At 45.8% G+C, this 17846-nt stretch overlaps 1 protein-coding gene across 2 annotated transcripts in view; it reads right to left on the bottom strand.

Moving 5' to 3' along the window:
* The window catches only part of LOC138636098 (polypyrimidine tract-binding protein 2-like), a 13833-nt gene extending 152 nt beyond the window's left edge, over positions 1-13681 (bottom strand). Inside the window, exons 1-14 of one of the 2 annotated variants that reach the window (XM_069723941.1) lie at positions 13601-13681; positions 12863-12890; positions 11000-11060; positions 8622-8794; positions 8120-8260; positions 7317-7463; positions 7131-7241; positions 6847-7057; positions 6473-6588; positions 4577-4610; positions 3956-4048; positions 1892-2108; positions 1317-1394; positions 1-1237 (exon numbers count right to left, since the gene is read on the bottom strand). The exon at positions 1-1237 is cut by the window's left edge and continues 152 nt beyond it. In XM_069723941.1, coding sequence (XP_069580042.1) covers positions 1108-1237; positions 1317-1394; positions 1892-2108; positions 3956-4048; positions 4577-4610; positions 6473-6588; positions 6847-7057; positions 7131-7241; positions 7317-7463; positions 8120-8260; positions 8622-8794; positions 11000-11060; positions 12863-12890; positions 13601-13608 — 1548 coding nt within the window. In that variant the 5' untranslated portion in view covers positions 13609-13681 and the 3' untranslated portion in view covers positions 1-1107. The remainder of the gene's footprint in view (positions 1238-1316; positions 1395-1891; positions 2109-3955; positions 4049-4576; positions 4611-6472; positions 6589-6846; positions 7058-7130; positions 7242-7316; positions 7464-8119; positions 8261-8621; positions 8795-10999; positions 11061-12862; positions 12891-13600) is intronic. The other variant, XM_069723942.1, reaches the window with a different exon arrangement.
* Between the last annotated feature and the right edge of the window lie 4165 nt (positions 13682-17846).

Raw genomic sequence — 17846 nt, 5'->3', positions numbered from 1 at the left:
AAACCAAATCATTACATTTTGAAGATGTATAAAACTGGACTCGGAAGAAAAAAATATACATGACTATAGTTTGAGAAAAAGCCTCCTGTTGGGTTTTAAAAAACGAGAAGGAATTAACAAATTCTGGGCTTTTGCCCCAAATGCAACAATTCAGTGTTTTTAAATGCTTTTTCTGTTAAAGGAACTAAAGGAACACTAAAGGCACAGAAACTTTGGTCCGTCTGAGTAGCCCTCGCAAGTGAACTGTCACATGACCATGAAATCACAGTGGGCTCATTTCTTAACGGCTCCCACAGCATGCAACACGTGTGAGACCCTATCATCACTATGCATGCTGAAAAAAACATTGTCACTGACGATTACACCTCACGGCTCCCAACCAAACATGAAAGGCTTCAAAAACACAGAAAGAAACACTTCGCCACAAGCCACATCATGATGCTTCATCGTATGCACGGATGCTGATGTGAGAAGGGGGGTGGGGGGAGGGGGGTGGGGAGAGTTGCACTCTGAACATAAACTCAAGTTCAACATAAACTGCCTGTCAGACTGCTGTAAAACAACAAGACTCTCCTGCTGCTAAACTAAAAAGAAAAACAGTCTAAAAGTGTGGAACAAAAGGAAGCGATGCTACGAGCGGGTGGTGTCAGAGTCAGACTGGAATAAAGTCTGAAGGAGTACAAAACAGCTAGCGTTGTCACCAACTCCCACAATATCCAAACCAATGTGCCCCATGAGGAGGGGATGGGCGAGCGCGTCCAGCGGTAGAAACAGGTGATACTGTCAGTAAGGCACATGAGTACTGTGTCTTCAACTAAATCAAGAGTTAAACACGGACCTACGTCAAACTATTAAACATTCATGTCAATGTTCTGCTTGACATCAAAATACAGAGGTACAGTTAAGATCCAGAATATTCTCTTTAAAAAAAGGATGCAAGTCAAAGGTTTGAGTCTCTAAAGGAATGACAGGATCAACTAAACCCCAACAACAAAACTGACTCCATCTACGTGGTCCCCCAGAGTCCAGACACAGTCTGAAAGGTTTCTGACCACCAGCTCCTCCAAACAGTCCGCCGTCGTACCGCCGAGTCCTCGGCTCACGCTCTCAGATGGTGGACTTGGAGAAAGACACTCTCAGGTGCTGGTTGCCTCCCATGTTGTAGTTGTGGAGGTCGATCAAGGCCTGGATGGCCTCCTCCACCGTCGACATCTGGATGAGAGCCATTTTGCGATCCCTGGGGATGAAGCAGCAGTAAATACCAGGAGCGATGAAGAAGACGAATAAAAAGCTTTCATTAAGGGATGTCTACGTACTGGAAAAACTTGAATGCTTTGACGGTGCCGCCGGCGTTGGAGAACAGCAGCCGCAGGTCGTCCTCCGTCACATCTTGTCTGTTGAAGAGGACACATGACAGTTAGGGAGGAATCTCAGCTCTGTTCACGGGCACCGAGGCGTTGTGATGGAAACACTTGAGTCGGGTCTGTTTACGATCCAGCGCACCAAGGACACCGTTTCTGTGACTTCTCTTTGTAGCTTCTCAGCATCACAAACAAAACCACATTCACTTCCTTTGTATTAGAGCAGCGGCAGAAATCTTAAAAGCCGCACCAAGAAATCCAAACTATGGACGGATACACGAGCAGGAAGGTGAGAAAAATGTTGTGTGCTATTTATCACTTGGTTTCACATTGGTGTCGGAGTCATATCTGGGTTCAGGGTTGAGGAAGATGTAGAATTACTACACTGAAATAGTGAGTTATCACAAAGTGCACCAAATGTTACTTAAACCAGACGAAGGACTTGAAGCTCCCCTGGTTGGGGGGGTTCCTGAGAGCGCCCCCTGCAGCATCATGTCCGTCTGACCTGAGCTGACTGGCTTGATACTTACGGGACGTTGGAAAGGTGAAGGGTGGCAGAGGGCGGGAAGATGTTCTGGAAGTTCTTGGAACCGGGTTTCTTGAAGCGGTGAAGCGGAGAGTTGGCGAAGTCCTTGGTGAGGCCCTGGTCGTCCAGGCCGTCCCGAGGCAGCGCCACCGTCTGGTGCTTGGACAGTGTCACCCGGATGATCTTCCCGTACATCTTCTGGCCATTCAGGTGGCTCATCGCTTTGGGAGGGAAAAGAAGATCAGTGATGAGAATTGTCTGTCTACAAATGCAGGTTAAAACTCTCCAAAGAAGAAACCAGATAGAAACATGATCCAGAAACACCGCCGGCCTCCCTCCTTCATCCTGTGATGTTTCCTCAGGCTGCGACCACCAAACAAACTCATCACGTTTTCAGACAATGATAACACCTTGTTATTTCACATTTAATTTCTGCCTCAGGGCCTCCACACAGACACACACTCACACAAACACACACCCTACAACCCTCTGAATGCCTCCTGCCTGCTGTAATTATAGGAGGTCATGGTTTTGCATTGAATAGCAGCCAAAGTGTGGCCCATCGCTTTGTGTCGTTATGCTAATCTACCTCCATGATTACTGTGTCTTAGCTTTTAATCCTCAATAGAAGTGTGTAACCAGGGCTGAGGTATGTGTGTGTGTGTGTGTGTGTGTGTGTGTGTGTGTGTGTGTGTGTGTGTGTGTGTGTGTGTGTGTGTGTGTGTGTGTGTGTGTGTGTGTGTGTGTGTGTGTGTGTGTGTGTGTGTGTGTGTGTGTGTGTGTGTGTGTGTGTGTGTGTGTGTGTGTGTGTGAGGCCAAGGTTTCCAAAGCTTCAATAGGAATCCTTGAATTTATTTTAAAGCTCCATCACAGAGTGTGAATCAGGTGCAGGACTTGAACACGGTGCCGCCTTCTCTGGACCGAGATCATTGAAGATGGACTGAGGTGAAGTGGACAACTGTCCTGAGGTCTGATGGATCACAATCTGAGATTCTGTTTGGAAATCATGGACGCTGCATCCTCCAGGTTAAAGAGGAGAGGGACCACCCAGCTTGTTATCAGCTCAGTTCTACAGCCAGCATCTGTGATGGTACAGGGATGCATTAGTGCACATGGCATGGGTAGCTTGAACATCTGGAAGGAAGCATTAATGCTGAATGATATATTCAGGTTTTGGAGCAACATGTGCTGCCATCCAGACAACGTCTCTTTCAGGGAAGGTCTTGTTTATTTCAGCAGAACAACGTCCAACCACATTCTGCACGTATTCCAACAGCATGGTTCTCTAGTAGAAGAGTCCGCTGATAAACTGGCCTCCTGCAGTCCAGACCTGTCAATCATTGAAAACATCTGGAGCATCAGGACATGAACAATACAACAAAGGAGACCTTGAACTGTTGAGCAGCTGAAATCCTCTATCAGGTAAGAATGGGACCACATTTCACTTTCAAAACTCCAGAAACTGGTCTCCTCAGTTCCCAAAGGTTTCCAGAGTGTTGTTAAAAGAAGAGGTGATGGGACAGGTTCATGTTTACCACTGTTCCATCTTCGTTGGAAACGGGGTTGTACATGTAGCTGTCTCGTCGAGTGTCTACCCAACAATGGACAATATGTTTATGTAGGTCAACGTGGAGAACAGAGTGAAGACATGTCTCGACTCCAACAGTCTCGCAGCGTCATATCAACGATACAAGTAAGGCGAGTTTAAAGGTCATGCGTGTCATAATACATGGTATCAAGATTTCAGACCTGTAAATGAATCGTTCTGAATCTGTTCTCGCAGCATTTGTGGGAAACAGCTGCTGAATCATGAGTTGTACATGTTGGTAGAGTAAACCTGTTATTTCAGATTAATCAGCAATTACAACTTCATGCTCTTCGGTTCAGGTTCAAGCTGCAGGTTGTCCACATCAGTGAGTTTTAGTTACTCTACACTGAATCACTTCAAATGTCACAACGCCCAACCTTAGCCTACCCAGAAATAATAAAAGCACAAACGGTAGCTAATTTATATAGTATGCATATACGCAAACCAATACAGATCACACATCCAGATACATCTACTCACCTAGCTGGGCCTGGTTGGAGTCAGACATCTGAATGAGAGCGCTGTCCTTCTTGTTGTAGAGGATTTTCACCCTCTGGACATCACCGTACACTCCTGCATTAGAGCCACAGGCAGGCAGGAGGAGAGGAGGTGAGGTGGAGAGAGAGCAGACAGTTAGGAAGTATAAAGTCAGCAGCAGAGACAAGGATATTTCAAGACAGGAAACAGAAGAAGAAAGGAGAGCAGAGAACACACGAGAAGTTGACAGGAGACTTGAGAGGTGTAGGAAGAGGTACAGAGAAGAGGCCCCCTCTAAACAAACGCTATCGAGCTGTGGCATAGCTAGGAATCAAACAGCATGCAGAAACAATGGCTTAACAGTGCATTAACAGGTGACTACAGAGCAAAGGCATGAACGTTAACCCAGAGCAGTAAACAGGGGGCTAAACGGTTTTACAAATTACCAAACAAGCTACCGTCTGCAAACAGTATACATACAATGTTATTGTAATAATAATAATAATAATAATAATAATAATGTCAAATATAGAACAGAAATAGAACAAAAAGAGAAAGAAGAGGAGAGAGAGAGGAAGTGAGAGTAGAGAGTGAGAGTGAGAGAGAGAGCTAACGATAACATACCGAAGAGGGTAAACAGACTTTGGGGCGTAACCATCTTTAGAGGGAGAGAAGAGCAACAAGCAGCGTGAGACAGGTAGAGAGGTAGAAGAGTCGGAGCGGAGCGGAGTAGAGATGGACAGATCGATCCAGAACGGAGGTAGGTAGGAGGAATGGTGGTTTTTGTTTTCCCCCCGGAGAGTGATGGAGGTGGTGGGTCATGGAGGAGGGGGGGGACGGCAGAAGAGGAGGAGGAGGAGGAGGAGTCATGGGTGGGGGAGGAGGGTAATGTGGGTCGTCAAAGGAAGAGGAGGAGAGGGGGTGATTTGAGGTTAAAAGTTTAAAAAAATACCCCCACCGGCACATGGAGCGGAGGAGGGGTGGAGGGGTGGGGGGGCAGGGAGGCCAATGCCAATGAGGGGAAATACAAAGAAAATATAAAATAAAAAGTGAGGAAGGGGGAGGGACAAAAAATAAAATATAGGTCAGTACACTGGAATAATGCAGGTAGTTTGGTCAGATAATGGATCAATGTTTCCTTCAGTCTAAATACAGCACATAACTCAGTCTTTGGCCCTGGACAAGCATGGGGTAAAGGTACATTCATGTCAAAATCATAATCAAAAAAAAAAATCAGCAATATAAAGTCATAACCATGAGATAAAAAACACATGCAGCAGCTCACACATCTGAAGATCTACCATCTTTCAGGAGGGGACAATGGTACTACAAGAGTGTGAGAGGCTGAGGGGGGAAGATTAGTTCAGAGAACATGCAGTAGAAATCAGCACTGTCTGGCATGCAAGAGTTGATGTGAAGGCCACCTGAGCAACACGTGTCTTTCACACAAGTCGGACAGGCCAACAGAAGACGTGAGCTCAGTATCTTAACATCGGGGTTCAGGTGGAGCGGGTCAGATACTGTCAACGGCCTCCAGGATGACACACTCATTCAGTCAGAGATCACACAATCCATCCAAGAAACAGTTTCAAAAAAACAAAGCAAAACAGGAAAAAAGGCAGAGGAGAAGGGAGAGAAGACAGCGAGCAAGCGGTTCAGGGAGGCAGGTGTTTGTTCCCGGGACTGAGACGGGTTAGGAGACCACAGAATGATTTCATATGAGCTTTCATATGAGCTGAGAAGAGGTGAGGAGAGCTTAGAGAGAAAAACAGAAGAGAGACAGTTAGCCCAGTTAGATACAGTCTGACAAGAGGAGGGGAAGGGCGGGACATCGGAGGACAGAGGGGACGGTTCTGGTGTCGGGACAGAAACTACAAACCCCCTTCATCTAACGGGGACATAACGAGTCTGGACAGCAGACACCAGCAGGACCCTGGGTCCTACGGTCCGTAGAGGACACGCCAGCAACACAGCACAGCAAAGCTGAGACGGACACCTGCTGCTCATCACTGGACTTTAAAAGACGTGGATCTATTAGAACGGACGGCACGGACCGGCTGAAGCCTCATAATAAAGACTTCTGAGGGGAAACCACATCTACAGAGATGAAGAAATCCAACTGGTAAAATACTGTTAAATTCATCATTGATGAAAATTGTGTTTCCTTCTTTTTTTTTTAAAGGCTCCAATACAAGTTTTTCTATAATTAAAGAATTTCACTTAAAAGATTGTTTAAAAACTGTCCAACATCCCAGACGTGCTTCAGGTCAACTCACCAAGTCCAGTGGTTTAGTTTAGTTTAACGGACTCAAGATGTCACATCATAAATGTATTAAAAAACATTCTGAATGTGTCCTGAATGATGGACACGGGACAATAAAACAGAAACGGTACAACAAAGACTGACCAGAACCAGCAACAGAGAAAACAAGAAAAGATGGATGGAGGCGGCGGGTGGGGGTGGTGGAGTTGAAGCCCGAGACGCTCCATCTGACTGCGGTGTGTCCGTGTGCTACTCACCTCCTCGTTGAGGTTGCTGACCAGCAGGACCCCACTGGATCCTGCCTGTCCAGCAAGGGCCACCCGCCCTGCAGCGGCAGCAGCAGCCGCTGCGGCGCTCAGGGGGTTCAGGGCTCCTGACAGGAAGTAGACAAGACAAAGGATGGAATGGAGAGCAGCACTCCCACCGGACCGAGGCAGCTCGGACACCACCGGTCTCACATCAATACGTGTCCGAGCTGCACAGCGTTTACTGCTCAGTCCGACTGGTCAAATCTGATCCAAAGGTTTCAAATGAAATTTAACTCGACCAAGTCATGACAACAACAACCACAACAACAACAACAACAACAACAACAACATGATCAAAGGAGGGAATAATGAAAGTGATGTACCTGGGATCTTACCGAGGAGGGAGGTGGAGTCCTTGTTGAAGGCGGCCGCCACCGAGTGGTCGAGGCTCGGCTGCCCGTCGCCGGCCGGCAGCTCGGGTCGGGTGTAGTCGCGACTCTTATCGTTGTTGTATTTGACGTTGAGGTTGACCAGCTTGGAGAAGTCGATACGCAGCGTGCAGCATGAATTGTAGATGTTCTGGCCGTCCAGAGCCTGCGAGCACAACAACAGCAGCAGTGTTACAGGGAGCAGCGGTGACGGTGGGACCGGCAGCTGAACCTCTCACCAGTTTGGCCTGCTGCGCGTTGGCGGGATCGCTGAACTGCAGAAGAGCCTGGAACTGATTGTTCTTGGTGAACGTGATTATCTTCATGACCGTGCCGAACTTGGAGAAGATCTGCCGACGCAACAGAGGAAACTTTAACACCGAGCCGTGAGCCGCGGATACTCAGTGTGAGTCGGTGCTGCTGACCTGCTGCAGGACGTCCAGCGTGACGGGGTAGAACATGTTGTCGATGATGATCCTCAGCACCGGGCTGGAGGCCGCAGCCAGAACCTCCTGTACATCTGAGCTGGGTGACTGGACCGCCGACACCGCCTGCAGCACCGCCTGGGTCCGCTGCAACCAAACACAACATGTCAGCTTCTATTTTTAACAAAGGAGCGCACCAGCTAGGAAGATGACCCACTTTATGAATGAAATGTCCAGATAGCCTCCGTCGTTGTTTTAAGAGCCCGATCGCAACACGTGTCATCAACAAAGCACTAACGAGGTCCATTAGTAGAAGCAGGTGTGTGATGTCTGGTTCAAAAGACAACCTGCCGACTCAGCAGTCTGTTCGGCTGTTTTCACACTAACAGCGCAAATCTGATTTTTAAGTCAGAACAGCAAAAAAAAAAAAAAAAAAACCCCATTAAAGTGATTTTTTTCAATCCTGATCCAAACCAGGAGGAGGTGGTTTGAAATGTGATTCCACTCAGATTTCTTGCGTCACATGGTGACGACGTCGTTGTCAGAGAGACAGTGAGCAGATGTGGAGGACAACGACAACAACAGTCCACTGACAGAAGCAGAAATAAAAAGTCTGCTGCCACTTTCATGCCGGCAGCTTCCGTGTTGGAAAGCCAGCTAGCTGCACGTACGTCGTTACCACAGCAACCCATTCAGATGGCTTCGTGACGTCTGAACATAACAAGTCTGATCTGTTCACTTTCAGTCGCAGACAGACCGTCTGTCCTGAAGACAGTGCGAGAGCAGAACCCGGCTCCACCCACCTGGTTACTGGCATCGGTTTTGAGCTCCTTGTGATTGGAGTACTGAATGAAGACGGGCACGTTGCGGACGTGAGGCGTTACTGTGGCGTAATAGTTCACCATGGTGACGGCCGCCTCCTCCGTTCCCATCTCCAGGAAGGCCTGCGAAGAAGAGAACATTCACCAACATCAAGACGTGGTCACCTGACGCCTGCTGCCATCTCCTCCAGAGAGGTGTTGAGTACTTTAAGATATGTGGTTGGATGAGAACCCAACAGGCCGCTGGCCTCCTCAGCTATCCTACCAACACAGGAAGCTGCTGACGGACACACCGAGGACCTCTTGGTATGGAGCCACCAGCTCGTTCGGGATGCTCTGTGATAACCAGGCTGAGTGTGTCCAGTGAGGTGTCGGCTGGACCCCCGTCCTCGAGGACCGCCTCCTCTCACCGGTGTCAGGCTGATGCTAAACATCTGCTTTCTCTGGATACAACCGATGAAATGTGTGTGTTTGTTTCACTCACCTGGTTCTTGCCCTTCAGCGTGAGGATGTTGGTGACTTTGCCGAAAGGCAGGCCGAGGGCGATGACTTCGGTCTCGGAGGCCTCGAGGGGCAGCTTCCTGATGTGGATCACACGGGACGGAGGAGCCTCCTCCACCTTCTGCTTCTTACTGTCGCTGCCGTTGGACGCTCCGTCTGCGACGTGAACAGAAGCACCGATTAACTCACCGGTACCGGACACAGCTGCTCGGCCTGAAGGGCGAGCCTGGCGATATCCTGGATTTTAGTTTTTGTCAGCAGATCTTCAGAATTAGAAACGAGCAGCCAACAACATGACTTCAGTCCATCTGTGAATCTCTCCGACTGTAATAACTTATTGAATCCTTTCTGACTTGTCCTCCAGCAGCTCTCAGGTTCCCACTCAACAAACACAGGCTCAGATAAATACTTGTTTTTTTCTGATATAAAAAGGCTCAGTAATCTCCTGTAACACACTTGAGACCATTTTACAAGTGATTAACTTCCTTAATACCAGTTTTACCAGACAGGAGAAGTTCTTCTCTGCAGCTCTGTGTTGCTAACACGACAGCATCCTCGCTACTTCTGGTCCATTCAGGTTGGCCGTGTTTATAAAATGCTGATATTCTGGTCTGTTTTCAGCCGTTTGAGTTTCGTCCATTGCTATCTTAACTTCAGGCTTTTATGACACTGGGTTTTTGTCACGTAACGAGTGTAGTTGTCCAGCTTCAACCTTCATTAAACAACTTTTAGCGACAGAAAAATATCCGTGGACTCTCACACGGAGCTGAAATGAAGCGGGACACTGGATTTGATTTACAGATATTTCAGTTACCAATTTGACTTGGATTTGAAACATAATCTCATTCAACTGATTCTGTAACTTGTACAAGAAACTCTAACATACGAGCATTATTCAAAATATGAATGTTTACATTAAGAATAGACCCCAAACCAGGTTTTTATTCTACGCCAGCAAGTACCAATCCAATATATTAACTTTCTAAACATATCTTCTTCAATGTATTATAAATAACACCTTTTAGATTTCATCATTATGCAGATAATAATAATGATACCTGGAAGACTTTGTAGACGTCTCACAATGCTGTTGTGCAATCAACGGGATAGAAACTAAAGAAGCACAGTATCAGAAGAGGAGCGACCCAAAGACACAAACCATAAATGAATGAAAAGTCAACAACCAACTACCAGAAACTGAGCTATGTTACATAAGTTAGAGCGACTTTGCCGACTGAAGTGAAGTTGTGACTGTTTCAGGATTTCTTTTCCATTCTGGCATGTTGGGATGTTTTTTTTCCTCCTTGTGGTTTCATCACCACTTGTATAGACAGACTGAACCATGTCAGCTTTATGCACGGTGACAAATAAAACCCCAAATATTATTGTCCAAATAATTGATGAAGAATTTTCATTTTCATTTGTAAAATATGAGAAAAATGTGTCTCACTGTACAATGAAGTGCTTTACAACTCAATATCGAGCAAATTAAATAAAATATGAATAGTTGACCAGCCCACAATAATAATTTACTTCTATCAATCGCTGCTACATTTATAACTGCTGAAATTATATTGTAAAGTCTTGCTGTAAGGACTTTAACGTGTTAAGTGCCATGAAATAACCTATGTTGTGATTTGGCGCTATATAAATAAAATTGAATTGAAATATATTCATCTTTGTTTTTTCGTTTCTTTTCAGCGTCAATCATAAAAGCACATTTCTAATCTTGATGAAAGATGTAATAATGTCCGTCAGTCACAGGACTGTAAAGTGACAGAACTCCCGACCCGCTCAGGTTTAATGCTCCAGGTTATCAGAAATCCTTCTTTTATAAAGCTGCTCTGGACAATACTTCGCTTTAATCTGTCCATCTGTGGGAGACTGATTATTTCAGATAGATAGACTTTATTAGCCGGGCCCCGGGGTGGCGTTAGCTTCGATGGGGGAGGTGTGGAGATGTGGAGGACTGAGACTTTGATTACAGAGACAACCTCCCAAAACTCCCGTGTTTAACATGGTTCTGATTGTGTGCCGATGTGAGCAGCTCTTTCAGTCATCTTTAATTGTGCAGTTTTCTTTCTCCTGGTACCATCCAAACGGCGAGGAGGCATTCAAATGCAGCGGTACCCACCAGTCACATGCTGCGCTGTGTGGGTGCCCACCTACTGAGGAGCGTGATGTTATTCAGACACTAACGGCTCCCACGGGAGAGCGCTTCAACTCACGCTGCCCGTTTCACTCTTCAAACATCTATTAATGCTTTGATTTCTTTTAAAGCCGTCTGACACGACCAATCAAATGGCTTCACGCTAATTGCACCGGTCCCCTCCCTGCTCAGGTGGTCGGAAAGGAACTCACCGCTGATACTGCTCATGCCAGAGTTGGGACTGTTGTACATACTCAACTCCTCTGATCCTCTCTGTGGAAACAAAGACAAAGACAGTCAGTCAGATGGCAGAAAAAAAAATACAAACAAGAAACTATTTCCATTTTGCAGACAACAATAAAAGGAGCTCTCTGAAGGCGGTTTAAAGGAACCGAAGGGGAAGAGGAGGTGTTGGAAAGGGGCATAAAGCAGCAGAGGAGTGGTAGGGCTCCTGTTTTTCTGGTGTGGGTTTAATCTTGCTGAATTTAAGATGTCAAGATGTGTCATTTCATCCTGAGCTCTGCCGGGTCCCAGAAGGCCCGCTGGAGCTGCCGGGCTCCCCGCGCTCTTAAAGCTGACTGATGGGATGACGAGCAGCGCGGCTGGGGACCCATTACACACAACTTTATAATAGCCTCATACTCCCCCGCCCTGTTTCTGTCTGACTGAATTTGAACCAATTGTTCTTCTGTCACTAACATTCTTTATGGTTACGATAAACTAGACGTTGCAGGCCCTGCTCCTGCAACATGACACAAATAAATTGAAAGGGCGATAAAGTTGTCTGACTTAGGCCGAAATGTGAGCACACAGAGCACAAGACACACGAACAGATTTCTCCTCCAACAGCTGGCAACCCTCTCCGTTTCCTCTGCGACGCTGAAATATTGACGGGCGGCAAAGACTCGCAACATCAGAGGAATCAGTGTTTTATGACTCTTCTGTCTCTCCGGGAGAGAGGACTTTAACTTTGTTTGGCGCAGACTGAAATGCAACAGGCACTCGACAAATCAGGTTATGAAGCCAGAAGAACACCAGGAGGACACCAGGAGGACCGGTTGGTTCGGTCTTCAGCAGGGAAACAAGGACCACTCACTTCATTTTCTGTGGCACAGTCCAACAGTTTGGATATATAAATCGGTGATTGTTCTTATTTTCTATATGTAGTGTTTGAGTAATGATGGCCAATTAGGCACTTTCCAGTATTTTCAATATCTAAAAACAAAAAGATGTTTTTTTTGTTTTGTTTTTTTCTCTGATGTATCAAAAGTACCAAAGTGGCTCATTCAGTATCATTTATAAGGTGTACGAAAACACCTGCGATTAGAAGCATCACTCCAACTTCTAATGAACCAAACCTGATGTGAACGCTCATTCAGGGCAGACGGCGTCACTATGAGCCGACCTCTGACGTCACTGTAATTGAACGTGTCCGTCTCCTGTTTGAATCAGCGCCCTCCTAATTCTATCTGTTAAATAAAAACATCAGTCGTCAGACATTTCCACTCGGTCGGACCGCGACACCGAGGACGAGCTGATCGGGCCGCTCGGCAGGACGGGAAGAGCTCCGTACGTCGCACCTGACTTCCTGTTGTGTCTCGCACTCTAAATGTTTGGATTTTTTGAAGTTTGAAAATGTGAAACATCTATAAATTTCGATCTGTTGCAGTAAGCCACAGCCACTTCAAGAGATCATTACCAACGGACCCTTTATTGTGCAAATGGGAAAATGAATTTCATATTCATGGGTCCTCTCATTGGTGAAGCTAATAACAGTCCAGTGGGCCTCTTCCCAAACACGGTCTGAAGGTACCCACCGAGATGGATGACGATTGGAGAAAAACCCCTTTGTGAATTCTACTGGTGAACATCGTTCAGAGTTGTGTTTCTGGGCCGTGGTGGGTCAACATTTAGGGTTCAGAAGAACATGACTTCACTTTATCAGGTCTGTGGTTTGAGCAGTGGCAGAGGACACGTAAAACAGAGCAACGGGCCTGAACCCTGAAAACACCTGGAACACCTGAAACACCTGAAGCACCTGCAGTGGAGAACAAGGAGCAAAGACCCAAACTCACCTTCACTCCTACTGCAACATCACTGATGCTGAAACAGAAGAAGACATGGTCAACAACATCCGATGAAAGACAACATCCTGTCAGACCACCGGTTGGTTCCGGACCACGTGAACCGGACCTGCTCCGTGGTTCGGTTCACGTGGTCCGGAACCAACCGCTCATTCATTACTATTTCAACATAAATGTCTCAGTAGATGTTCTCAGTAATCACATGAACATCAACTCTACGGATCAGGAACACGTTGTTTGGATGTCTGGTTGTTCAGTGTTGATCTGATCGGATCTGATCGATCAGATCCACCATGTTGGTCCGGACAGCAGCCTGGAGCCGAGCTAGCCTCAGCTAGTTAGCTGATGCTAGTTAGCTGATGCTAGTTAGCCTCCACACAAAGGACCGACGCTACTGACGTGGAGTTAGCTTCGCGGTTTGCTAAACGTCGCTCCGATAAACACCCTCCTGTAAAAGTCCAGCCGGTGAACCGACAGGAGCACACCTCCTCCCCGGGCCGATAGGAGCACACCTCCCGTGAACGTTTAAAGACGTCGGAGATACCGCAGCTAACGTGATCGAGCTAACGTATGCTAACAGCGCGTGGCTATGGAAACCCGCGTCCGCGAGACAGAGACTCGGCTAACGGACCGTGACGCACCGCGGACCGGTACCGGTACCGGTCCGTCCCCCTGCTGCCGCAACACACCGCGAGCACGACGGACGGAGCGGCGATAATAAAACATTACCCGTCCATTTCTGTTAGCGACGTCAGGGAGCTGCTTCCTCCTGGAGCTAGTTCACACACACACTGATAGAGAGATACACACTGGGAGGTACACACTGAGACACACACACTGATAGAGAGGTACACACTGGGAGGTACACACTGAGATACACACACACTGATAGAGAGGTACACACTGGGAGGTACACACTGAGACACACACACTGATAGAGAGATACACACTGGGAGGTACACACTGAGACACACACACTGATAGAGAGATACACACTGGGAGGTACACACTGATACACACACACACTGATAGAGAGATACACACTGGGAGGTACACACTGATAGAGAGGTACACACTGGGAGGTACACACTGAGACACACACACTGATAGAGAGGTACACACTGGGAGGTACACACTGATAGAGAGGTACACACTGGGAGGTACACACTGAGACACACACACTGATAGAGAGATACACACTGGGAGGTACACACTGAGACACACATTGATAGAGAGATACACACTGGGAGGTACACACTGATACACACACACTGATAGAGAGATACACACTGGGAGGTACACACTGATAGAGAGGTACACACTGGGAGGTACACACTGAGACACACACACTTATAGAGAGGTACACACTGGGAGGTACACACTGATAGAGAGATACACACTGGGAGGTACACACTGAGACACACACACTGAGACACACACACTGATAGAGAGGTACACACTGGGAGGTACACACTGATACACACACACTGATAGAGAGGTACACACTGGGAGGTACACACTGAGACACACACACTGATAGAGAGATACACACTGGGAGGTACACACTGAGACACACACACTGATAGAGAGGTACACACTGGGAGGTACACACTGAGACACACACACACACACTGATAGAGAGATACACACTGGGAGGTACACACTGAGACACACACACACACTGAGACACACACACTGATAGAGAGATACACACTGGGAGGTACACACTGAGACACACACACTGATAGAGAGATACACACTGGGAGGTACATACTGAGACACACACACACACACTGAGACACACACACTGGGAGGTACACACTGAGACACACACACTGATAGAGAGATACACACTGGGAGGTACACACTGAGACACACACACTGATAGAGAGGTACACACTGGGAGGTACACACTGAGACACACACACTGATAGAGAGGTACACACTGGGAGGTACACACTGAGACACACACACTGATAGAGAGGTACACACTGGGAGGTACACACTGAGAGGTACACACTGATACACACACACTGATAGAGAGATACACACTGGGAGGTACACACTGAGAGAGAGATACACACTGATACACACACACACACACACTAGAGAGATACACACTGGGAGGTACACACTGATACACACACACTGATAGAGAGATACACACTGGGAGGTACACACTGAGACACACACACTGATAGAGAGGTACACACTGGGAGGTACACACTGAGACACACACACTGATAGAGAGATACACACTGGGAGGTACATACTGAGACACACACACTGATAGAGAGATACACACTGAGACACACACACACACTGATAGAGAGATACACACTGGGAGGTACACACTGAGACACACACACTGATAGAGAGATACACACTGGGAGGTACACACTGATACACACACACTGATAGAGAGTGGATTAATGTACAGTGGATTAATGCACAGTGGATTATGCACAGTGGATTAATGTACAGTGGATTAATGTACAGTGGATTAATGCACAGTGGATTAATGTACAGTGGATTAAGGCACAGTGGATTAATGATTAATGGATTAATGCACAGTGGATTAATGCACAGTGGATTAATGCACAGTGGATTAATGTAAAGTGGATTAATGTACAGTGGGTTAATGCACAGTGGATTAATGTACAGTGGATTAATGCACAGTGGATTAATGCTCAGTGGATTAATGCACAGTGGATTAATGCACAGTGGATTAATGCACAGTGGATTAATGTAATGTAGTGGATTAATGTACAGTGGATTAATGCACAGTGGATTAATGCTCAGTGGATTAATGCACAGTGGATTAATGCACAGTGGATTAATGCACAGTGGATTAATGCACAGTGGATTACAGTGGATTAATGTACAAGTGGATTAATGCAGTGGATTAATGTACAGTGGATTAATGTACAGTGGATTAATGTGACAGTGGATTAATGCACAGTGGATTAATGCACAGTGGATTAATGCACAGTGGATTAATGCACAGTGGATTAATGCACAGTGGATTAATGCTCAGTGGATTAATGCACAGTGGATTAATGCACAGTGGATTAATGCACAGTGGATTTAATGCACAGTGGATTAATGCACAGTGGATTAATGCACAGTGGATTAATGCTCAGTGGATTAATGCTCAGTGGATTAATGCACAGTGGATTAATGCACAGTGGATTAATGCACAGTGGGTTAATGCACAGTGGGTTAATGTACAGTGGGTTAATGTACAGTGGATTAATGTACAGTGGATTAATGCTCAGTGGATTAATGCACAGTGGATTAATGCACAATGGATTAATGCACAGTGGATTAATGTACAGTGGATTAATGCACAGTGAATTAATGATCATTGGACTAATGCACAGTGGATTAATGCACAGTGGATTAATGAACAGTGGATTAATGTACAGTGGATTAATGCACATTGGATTAATGTACAGTGGATTCATGTACAGTGGATTAATGCACAGTGGATTAATGTACAGTGGATTAATGCACAGTGAATTAATGCTCATTGGATTAATGCACAGTGGATTAATGCTCAGTGGATTAATGCTCAGTGGATTAATGCACAGTGGATTAATGCACAGTGGGTTAATGCACAGTGGGTTAATGCACAGTGGATTAATGTACAGTGGATTAATGCACAGTGGATTAATGCTCAGTGGATTAATGCTCAGTGGATTAATGCACAGTGGATTAATGCACAGTGGGTTAATGCACAGTGAATTAATGTACAGTGGGTTAATGTACAGTGGATTAATGTACAGTGGGTTAATGTACAGTGGATTAATGCTCAGTGGATTAATGTACAGTGGATTAATGTACAGTGGATTAATGCACAGTGGATTAATGTACAGTGGATTAATGCTCAGTGGATTAATGCACAGTGGATTAATGTACAGTGGGTTAATGCACAGTGGATTAATGCACAGTGGATTAATGCTCAGTGGATTAATGCTCAGTGGATTAATGCTCAGTGGATTAATGCACAGTGGATTAATGCACAGTGGATTAATGCACAGTGGATTAATGCACAGTGGATTAATGCTCAGTGGATTAATGCACAGTGGATTAATGCACAGTGGATTAATGTACAGTGGATGAAAACAGCTGCCTGCTACTGCTGGACATCAGGTTAATTATATTAATTAAATATTGATTAGTGCCATTATAAAATGGCGGATTGACTTTATGAGGAACGGCCTCATTCACCAATATCCTTTAAAAATGTTTATTTAATTTGTTCTCAAGATAAGTCAGATTCGTGATGTCCTGAAACTGCAGATGATGTTCTTACACTGATGAATCTCAGTGTTCTGGTAAATTGAAAGCACACGCAAGTTTTTTTCCTATTAACATATATTATATATTATTTATAAAATTGATTTATTACTGCACATTAAAAGATGAAAAGGACTTCACTCAGGTTTTAGTTTTAGAAACAAAAAGACAAAAAAAAAAAAATCCAATGAGTGCTAACTAAAGCCAGTGTGACACCTCATGTCTGGGTCTGTTCCTTTCAGTTGAAACCTCGAGATGTTCAGAATAACTTTTATTTTCCATAAAGCGAGCTCACAGTGTCTCCTGTGACATCATCAGGACGACAAAGGACCTGCTGCTGCTCCGCTCTCTGTGGCTGAGCCGTGCGTTTCCTCATGTTAAGCTGTGCTAAGTCATGTTAATAGATTATATATGATCCAACAGATTCCTGGCTGAGTGCCTTCGATCTAAACTGCTGTTGATATGAACTTAAACTGTCAGCTGCGCTCACATTTCTTTTGAAATAAATTGGTTAACAGTGTCTTCCTTTCTTCTTTTTTTTGCTACCTACGTTTCCCTCCCTCCTGAAAAGACACGAGTCTGGTCCCGGCAGCCGTAATGTACCACTGTGCAGGCATTTTCTTTAATGATTTCTTTTTCCAATATCCATTCTTGAAGATGAAATTGTGTGAAT

This window comes from Brachyistius frenatus, unplaced genomic scaffold (genome assembly GCF_029030835.1).
Source record: "Brachyistius frenatus isolate BFR_SWC_R1_liver_20210118 unplaced genomic scaffold, ASM2903083v1 Contig_352, whole genome shotgun sequence".
Classification (NCBI taxonomy): domain Eukaryota; kingdom Metazoa; phylum Chordata; class Actinopteri; family Embiotocidae; genus Brachyistius; species Brachyistius frenatus.
Note: the sequence above shows the minus strand (reverse complement) of the source record. Positions and strands in the feature narration are given on the sequence as shown.